At 38.7% G+C, this 9,415-nt stretch overlaps 1 protein-coding gene across 1 annotated transcript in view; it reads right to left on the reverse strand.

The window, feature by feature from the left end:
- SELL (selectin L) overlaps positions 1 to 7,641 on the reverse strand; it is a 17,959-nt gene extending 10,318 nt beyond the window's left edge. The window contains exons 1-3 of the mRNA XM_006887414.1: positions 7,563 to 7,641; positions 3,910 to 4,296; positions 2,174 to 2,281 (exon numbers count right to left, since the gene is read on the reverse strand). Coding sequence (XP_006887476.1) covers positions 2,174 to 2,281; positions 3,910 to 4,291 — 490 coding nt within the window. The 5' untranslated portion in view covers positions 4,292 to 4,296; positions 7,563 to 7,641. The remainder of the gene's footprint in view (positions 1 to 2,173; positions 2,282 to 3,909; positions 4,297 to 7,562) is intronic.
- Positions 7,642 to 9,415: the final 1,774 nt, after the last annotated feature.

The raw sequence follows: 9,415 nt of genomic DNA on the forward strand, positions 1-9,415 counted from the left end.
TTGTGTGGGGAGAAGGGTGCAACAATGAATGAATGGAATCCCAAAATCTCTGTAGATGTTCATTGAAATGAAAAATAAACAACCTAAATTAAAAAAAAAAAAAAGAATGGAGTGAATTGAGTTACATGCAATCCAGGTGTTGACATAGTTAAATTTTTACAAACATTGGGGTTTCCCCCCTTTTTATACTTTCCTATTTTATGCATTAGATACATCATACACAGTTTTGAAATTCAGTCATCATCAATCAAAGGCATTGATATTTCTTTCAGTAATGAGTTGACTAAAGACTTCTTGACTTTGAACTTGTGTATTTCTCTCCTACATTTACACCACTATGTTTGAATTTTTGCAACCCTCTCCTACAAAGTCTACTTTCTACTTTCTTTTTGCTCTCTTTTTGGACTGCTTCCAGGAAAATTTTCTTAAAAGCATATGTTCAGCCTCTAAAAGACCTCTTATTGTCTAATAAAGGTCATATATCTTCATTAAAGCATCCCTAGCCTTTCTTTTTTTTTAAAATTTTTATTATTTTTGTATGAATGTACCGTCAAATCAGATCTGACTGGTACAGGAGGAGATTGTCCCTCCTTCCCCGGCTGAGCATCTGGTGGATTTGAACCATGAACCTCTGGGATTGTAGTTGCAGCTCCTTGCCACTAGGCCACCAGAGCTCCCCTATCCCTAGCCTTTCTAAACTTGTTGCAGCTTAAGGCCCTTAAGATGGAATTGATGTTATATTTGTCTCTATTTCCCCAAAATATCCATACAAAATACATTTGTTAACTTTACTATTCTGTTCAACCCTCTGTTTCTGTATCAGTGGCTTCAACAAACCAAAGATCAGTAATATTTTTGCATGGGGATAAAAGCAATTAAGTGTTCAAAGAATCTGTCAAACGCTAAGAGATGAATATAAAGTGCTATATACATAGTATTTTCATTTCATTAGGTATTATAAGTAATTCAAAGATGATTTAAGGTATATGGGAGAATGTGTGTTGTATGTATGCAAATATATGCAATTTTCTATAAAGAACTTGAGTATCCACAGGTACCAAAATATATCTCCTTATATATCTATCTAAGCTATATATCTGTGTGTGTCTCTCTCTCTCTTAATTTCAAATACCATGTACAACTATATGAACATTTCTCTTTGTTATTGCCCCATCATGTCTTTGAAGAAAAAAGAAAAATTCTCTTCTGGGTAACAGGCCCTCTGTTATGAAATTAATTTTGTCTCCCTAAAATATATTAATCCTTGGCCCTTGTACATCTATGGATGTGGTCCTGTAAGAGAAAAGAATTTCCTTTTGTTATGTTAATGTTGGTGATGGTGCCAGCAAGTTGACCGCTACTCATTGTGGCCCTATGAAGAACAGATGAAAGTCTTGCTCTCTCCTGTATCAACCTCATGATCTCTGCCATGTTCAACTCCATTGCTGCAGTCACTGTGTCAATCCATCTTGTTAATGATCTTTCCTTCTTTTGCTGACTCTCTACTTTCGAAGCATAATTTTTCCCAAAGACCGACCCCTCCTGAAAACATGCCCAAAATATGTGAGATGAAGTTTTACCATCCTTGTTAATGATTTTATTAGTGAGGCCATAATAGTGTGGATTCAAAATCAGAGCAGACACAGGTGTACCCACAGGGAAAGACAGACACTAGAGAATCACAAAGATTATTAGTAGACATCAAAAACTAGTAAAGAATTTTTATCTTTAGAATTGTGAGTATAAATTCCTGTACTTATAAACCACCCAATTTGTGGTAATTGTTATAACAGCACTGAGTAATTAAGATGCCCTCTTACTAATCCACAATATAATTTCTTACAGACTTCAGTGTTGTAATTAATCCAATAAATTTGAGAGATTATGAGCTCCTAGAGAGCAGGAATCTACCACATCCATTACTGTAACTTTATTGAATTTACTTCAAACCTACATTCTTGGTGGGTGTTCAGAAAGATCTGTTGAAAACTGAACCAAAACATCATGTTATGTTATGAAATCTTTACGGAAAGCATTGTGAAAGTCTAGTTTTCTGATTGAAACTTCCTATTTCTCAGAACGGCAAGTATCACTTTGCCCCAACCAACCTCTAGAAACATTACAAGCCGTGTGATTTTACACAGCAAGAAACAAAGACAGGAAAGGGGCTTACCAAACTGGCACTGGGGCCCATAGTACCCAGGATCACAGTTGCAGGTAAAGTTATTGATGGTTTCCACGCATTCGCCATGGCCACTACATGCCCAGGGCTGGCAAGAAGCTTTAAGGAAGTCAGAAAAAGAAATTATTTTAATGTGATTACTTTAAAATACTCATAGTTACTTTTCTAGACATGGGTAATTTTTTTTATCTGAGCCTAGTTCAATAAACAGACAAATCTTATATTTATATTCATAATATTTTACATAAAAATAAAATGCTAAGTGTTTGAGGTGTGTATTTTTTAACTTATGAAGCATATTAGCCATATAGCCGTAGACATTATCTTGCACTCAGAATAAACTTGCCAATTATAATACTCTGTCACATATGAGGGAAACGTCACTGTGGCACTCATCAAAACCCTTAAAATTACCATTTATTGTTTTAAATAGGTTGGATGATGCCCTGACTTCCCCTACACACCCACCCCCACCCCCATCATTTCTGCAGTGTGCCTGGTAATCCTTTTCTTTATTGAAAGTAGTAAGATTTTTTTAAAGTCCAAGCTTGACAAAGTTAGCAGAGACCAATGTACCAAAAAATGAAATTAACAGTGCTTCACTATTCAAATATGGCTTGGAAATTCTGACTGCTTTGAAACAGTTTTTAATGTACTTCATAGAAACTATCACACACTATAGCTAACACAGTGCTTCATCATTCAGAACCATAAAGAATATACAAAGAGCTATATAAGGAAGGAATTATGTGGCACCTAATCCAATGCATTACTTGCTATGCATCAGAGAGCAGAACAATGACCAGGGATGAAAGAAGGAGAGTTGATGCCTTTGAGCTGTGGTGCTGGAGAAGAGTATTGAATATACCATGGACTGCTAGGAGAACAAACAGGTTCAGCCTGGAGAGAGTGAAGTCAGGCTGCTCCTTGGAGGCAAGGATTCTGAAGCTTCATCTAACATACTTTGGACATGTTGCAAGGAGGGACTAGTCCTTGGAGAGGGACGTCATGCTTGGGAGGGTGGAGGTACAGCACAGGAAAGGAAGACCCTCCATGAAATGGATTGATTCAGTCACTGCGGTAATGGGGATAGGTGTGTCAGAGACAATAAGACTGGCAAGGGATAGAGCAGAGTTTAGTGCTGTTGCACATAGGGTCACTATGAGTGGCAGGTGACTTGACAGCACATAACAACAACAACAGTCCAATGCTATTGTGTCAATCAACTGCTCCAGTGAGTTTCCAAGAAGCAGACTGCCACATTTTTCTCCCATAAATTCAAAGTCCTGAACTTTTGGGTTCACAGATGATCTCTTTAACCTCAGAGTCACCACAACACTTTATGTGGCACTTGGCCCCCTCATTTACAATGAGGAAGCTGGTCATGTGAGTCTAAGCTATCACCACTCTCATCTCCTTGCTTCCGCTCCCCTGCCACGGTCTCAGGCATACCAGGTACCTAACTCATCATCTTTGCTTTCCACATATATTTATCTTTTGTTGTATCTTGATGTAAGTGACTAGGGTTAGCATGTAGACATCAACCTCAAGAACCAAAGATTATCAGAAGTGGCATGGTTCAGGCTTATTTGGAGGATCAGATGTATTTTAGAATGAGCTAGCAGCTTGTTCTATTTCCCCATGTGTTTCCTTGGGATTAGTTTGATTATTCTCTAACTCTGGACCTTCCTGAATCTAAATACTGTAATACTAGGGTCACTTCCTACCTGTGTAACAGAGTGCTGTTTTGGGCTTGTTGCAAGAGTCATCATTCCACTTTCCTCTGTCTTTTTCCCTCTTGATATAAATCTCCACACAGTCCTCCTTGGTTTTCTTGTTGTTGGGCTCCCCAGCTCCCCAGTTCTTGGCTTCTTCAGTGAGAGACTTGTTGGTTCCCACCCAAGTCCATATCTTCCCTATCTTCCGGATTCCTATCCAGTAGTAAGAGCGTCTGAAGGGAAGTGTATTCTCCAGGTACTCAATTTCCCGTTTGTTTTGTATGGCAACTAAATCTGTGTAATTTTCTTGACAGAACTTTCTAGCTCTTTCCCAGTTCATGGGTTTGTTGGAATAATGGTAAGTCCAGCAGTCAGCTCCATAATATGCCATGAATTCTGAAAGACAGAAACGAGTACAATATAGACCCACATGATGTTATAGGTGAAAAAAACCCCAAGAGCATACCCAGGCAGAGCTTCCAGCTTAGGGAAGAGGAAATAAAAACTCAGTGAGTGTGTGTCACCTGTTCAGATTACAGAACAACTTGGTACAGATCTGAAATAGAACTCAGACCTTTCGATTTTTGTACCATAATATCCTACTTTTAGGGAGCTTGTGGTGGCATAATGCATATTAGAGAGTTATGCAGCAAACTCAAAGGCCGTATTTCTCTGGTGGTTTGCATGTACCAACCACTCTAGGGGGGAAAGAGAGACTCTCCTCCCATGCAATCTGAAGCCTTAGACACCCACTGGAGGATAAGTAATAAGTTAGAATGATCTCAACAGCAATACGAAAGAGATATTACTGCTCTTACTCATATCTGTATTTCAGACAAATTTTATGGCTTTCTGAGATTTATTGTCCCTGAGATATTTTTCCCTCAAAATTCTTTCAAGTGAAAATTTAACCGACAAATTTTCAAAGCTTACAGTTCTTTTGTCTAGTGGTTGTCAATCATTTTAAACAAATTCAAGTGTTATATTTTGTACTAGTAACAACAACAACAAAATAAAACCCACTTCCATCAAGTCAATTGTGGCTTACAGAGGCCCTGTAGGACAAGTCTGTTCCACAGACTTGCCAATCCTGTAATTCTTTTTAGGAAAGTACTGGAGACTAAGGTGCATCTGATACAGGCCATGATCTTTGCGATCACTTGTTATGCATTGGAGAGTTGGACAATGACTAGGGAGGATAGAAGGAGAATTGATGCCTTTCAGCTGTGGTGCTGGAGAAGAGTACTGAATGTGCCATGGACTGCTAGGAAAACAAACAGATTTATCCTGGAAAGGGTCAAACTGGGCGGCTCCTTGGAGGCAAGGATTCTGAGGCTCCGTCTAACATACTTTGGACATGTCGTAAGGAGGGACCGGTCCTTGGAGAGGGACATCATGGTTGGGAGGGTGGAGGAACAGCGCAGGAGGGGAAGGCCCTCTATGAGGTGGATTGATTCAGTGACTGGGGTAATCGGGATGGGTGTATCAGAGACGGTGCGACTGGCACAGGACAGAGCAGAGTTTAGGGCTGTTGTACATAGGGTCACTATGAATCACAAGTGACTCGACTGCACATAACAGCAACAACACTGCCACATCTTTCTCTCAAGGAGTTCTTGGCTACTGTGTACAAAATAACGACCTTTCAATTGAGTGCTTAACTGCTTTACTACAACTCATTGTTGTCATTGTTCTTATGTGCCATTAAGTTGGAATTGACTCACAGCTGACCCTCTAGTGAGTTTTTAGAGGCTGTAAGTAACACAGGAGAAGACCACGCATCTTTCTCCCAAGGAACATCTGGTAGATTCAAACTTTGAGTTAGCAGTGCAACTCCTTACCCATTAGGCCATATCAAACCAAACACACCTCATTGTGAAGTCAGTTCTTACTTATAATGACTCTCCATGGGGTTTCTGACATTATGTGTCTTTCCATTGGGAGATAGTTCATCTTTCCCCAGAGGGATGGCCTGTTGGATAACTACACCAAAAGTCATGCACTATACTACCAAATATCCTAAGAAATAAAATATTATATCTAGAATAAAACTGACAAACAAAGAATTGCTTGATAATAATGTACTCTAAGTATGGTATGACCAATTTGAAACACTATTATAAAGTATTCACTGCCATCAACATTTGTTGAGATTACACAATGTATAGGACAAGTACCAAAGAGAAATAATGTGGAAAATATACATCTAGTTTTATAGTTGTTGCTGTTGTGTACTGAAGAGTCAGAACTGACCCATAGCTGACCCTCCGGCAGGTTTTCAGAAGCAGTTAATTGTATGGGAGAGATAGTCCATCCTCCTCTCACGGAGCAGCTGCTGGCCTCAAACCAAGTGCCTTAGGGATTGCAGTTCAGATTCTTGTCACTTGGCCACCAGAGCTCCCTTTATAGTATCTCGATGAACAAGGACTAGCAGAGACAAAGAAAATATAACTAAGATAATTTTGATCAAATTCATTCTATCAGGTATGAACAGAGTTGGTAAACTGTGGTGATTCATATTATAAGTAAGTAAAGTAACTCTGTGCTAGAGTGTAGGTTCCAAAAGGGAGGTAATTATTTTGTTCATTTTCAGTAACTAGAACAGTGTCTGGCTTAATACAGGTTCAGTCAACACTTGTTGAATAAAAGACCATTGGATTTGCAGATGGCACAGACAGACATAATGTAGAGCAGATGTTTGTAGGGAGTTAGACTAGGCATGTTTGCTAAGTCAATGTTGTGAATCCTAGCTAAGTAGTAAGAAGACTTTCGTTCACTTAGGAAATGCAAAAGAAAGAAAATTCAAAGCAATTCTTAGAGTGTCCAAGAAATTTGTCACATCCACAGAAAACATACAAATAACAACAATAACAAAAAAGCTCCACCCTGATAAACCATGGCCCTTGTCCCCAAAAAGCTCATAGTGTAGTTGTAAAACTGGCATTGGTGCACAATGAACCATTAATTAAAAGAATAGAAAAGAGTGTGCAAAATTCTTACTATTTATTGAAAGTGTCTTGTTAGATATTTTTTTTTTGTTTTACTTCATTGAATCAATTGAAGACTTTTGAGGCATTACTAGAATATTGTTCATGGGATATATTAAGGAGTTGCACTGCCAACCTAAAGTCATATAAATTCACAAACTTCTCCATGGAAAAATATGGGCAATCTCCTCCCATAAAATCACAGCCTCTGAAAACCTGTGGGGTGGTCAGCTATGAGAGACCTCAAACGCCACAGCATATAACAAGAAGCAAGGATATAGCAAGTAAAAAAATAAAGTGAATGTTGGTAATTGGCTTCAGTTGATTCTGACTCACGATGTCACCTTGAGTGTAGAGGAAACTGTGCCATAGAGTTTTCAAGGCTGTGACATCTTGGATGCACATCTCTAGACCTATCATGTGGGGCACCTCTGAGTGGGTTTAAACCACTAGACTTTTTGATAGTAGTCAAGTGTTTAACCATTTGCATTCCTGAAATAAGATTAGAGTTCTGGGTAAGTGCTAAAGGTAAGAGTGCGAAGAAGAGACATTCATAGAAAGGTAGAATTAACAGCTGTCTAGTAATTTTCCCTGAGACCATGCACACCCAATGGGAATGAAGCAAGATTAGCATAAGTGTAAAAGGTTTAGCAATGGACAAACATCATAACATACCACAGCAGAGCAATGTGCAGACCCACAATTTGAAGATGTCCCATAAGCGCTTCTGAGGACTCTGGCATTTCCATGGAAATATCTGCAAGTAAAATACAAAATTGTATTGAAATTTATGCTCATAAACCACAAGTTTCCAGCACCCTAAGAGGTGCATACAACTGTCTGAGAACTCAGAATAAAACAGAGATGCCAACCAGCACATCTGAGGGAAGATCTTTCTCAGACATGATATGAAACAGTAGCATTAAAAAAGTCCCTTCAAAACTATTTTTCTCATGTTTTAGCCTTAAATTGCTGTTCATTTCCCCCTCATCATTTCAGTAGGTCCTTTACACCAACAACTACTGAGCTGTTAGATCAAACTATCTGATACTATTTGGTGCTTATAGCCAACTTGACACTACTTTGGAAAGAAATCCATTCCCACTTCCAAGTTAAAAAAATAAAAAAGGCATTCTGAGCAACTTAAATAACAAGGTCATGCATATTTTCTTTTCACACCCTGAAAAACATATCTAAGTTGCATCACTTCTCAGGTAACCACAGCATTTAGTTATCAAAATGCTAATCTCAGCAGGTTAGCAATATCTCCAGAATCTCATCAGAGACAAAGTCAATGATAGGAAATCAGTATATCTGAAAGAAAAGATTCTAGGATCACTCTGAAAGTTTTGTTCTTGTCTTTTTTTTTTTTTTTAACAAAGATGAAATGTGCTGCTTCATATCCTTTGCCACCTGCCTCGAAAGAAAAGGTTCAGTCTGAACAGCTGGGACGGGTTTGGCCCCTGTGCTCACCATGGCTTTCCTGAGTGTCCCCCTCGCTCTTCAACTCCAGGCTCTCTCCACTCAGCAGCAGGGATCTTTGTCACTGGGGCAGGTGTTCTGTCTGCGTGGAGACAGACTATCACCACAGAGGTTTCTGCTTTCTTTTCTTTCTTTAACCAATTCTCATCTCCTCTTCCTCTTCTTCCCCTCCCCTTCCTCCTCCTCTTCTCTCTTTTTTTCTCCACCCCCTTCTTAGCCTGACTTCTATTCCCTCCCCTGAGAGACCTGAGTCTTTGAGCCAATCTGGAGTGTTAATAGTAACTGTTGTTGACTAATCCCTTCTCTCCTTCCTTCTTCTTTTTCATTTCTCTTTCTTTCCTTCCTTTCTTCTTTTCTATCTCTCTTCCTTTTCCCATTTCTCTTTCTTGTTTTCCTTTTATTTTGATAAACACAAGAGCTAACTGTGACAAAGGGTCCTGACAATCTCAAACATCATACAATCAACTCAGTTTCAGACAAATGTGCAATGTCTACCAGCCCACTTACCTCCACTTGATTCATTAGTTCCTTTTCTCTCTTTTTCTTTTTTCCCTCATTCTCGCTCTAGTGGTGATTCTTGTTACTAACACTTAACTTGTTGAAATTAAGCCTGGAGAAAGCAAAACTAACTTTTTGCCCAAGGGGATCTACAAGTGAGTTTTTTGTTTGTTTGTTTTTTATTTCTGGAGTGTAAAATGTAAGGAAACTAAGACTGTGCCTGAAATTAAGACTCTACTGATGTTGGGAAATTAAAAAGAAATGAAACATTTGGGGAAGTCATTGACATACATAGTTTGTTCCATCTTTATAAAAAGCAGTTAGATACAATTATTATTGCAAAGACTATTTTCCATATTATATCTAATGTTTTAAATAATAGAGAGGTTAGAAACTATTAGCAGAGTTGGTTGCATGTTGAACTGCTAACCGAAAAGCTAGCTCTCTCACACGGTGCAAATCCACTCACAACTCTGTAGGAGGAAAATGGAAAGTCACCTCTTACTAAGATTTATAGCCTCAGAAACCTGATGGAGGGTTGCTATGAG

The sequence above is a fragment of the Elephantulus edwardii genome, unplaced genomic scaffold, assembly GCF_000299155.1.
Source record: "Elephantulus edwardii isolate Elephantulus edwardi_28Jun2011 unplaced genomic scaffold, EleEdw1.0 scaffold00057, whole genome shotgun sequence".
Taxonomy (NCBI): Eukaryota; Metazoa; Chordata; class Mammalia; order Macroscelidea; family Macroscelididae; genus Elephantulus; species Elephantulus edwardii.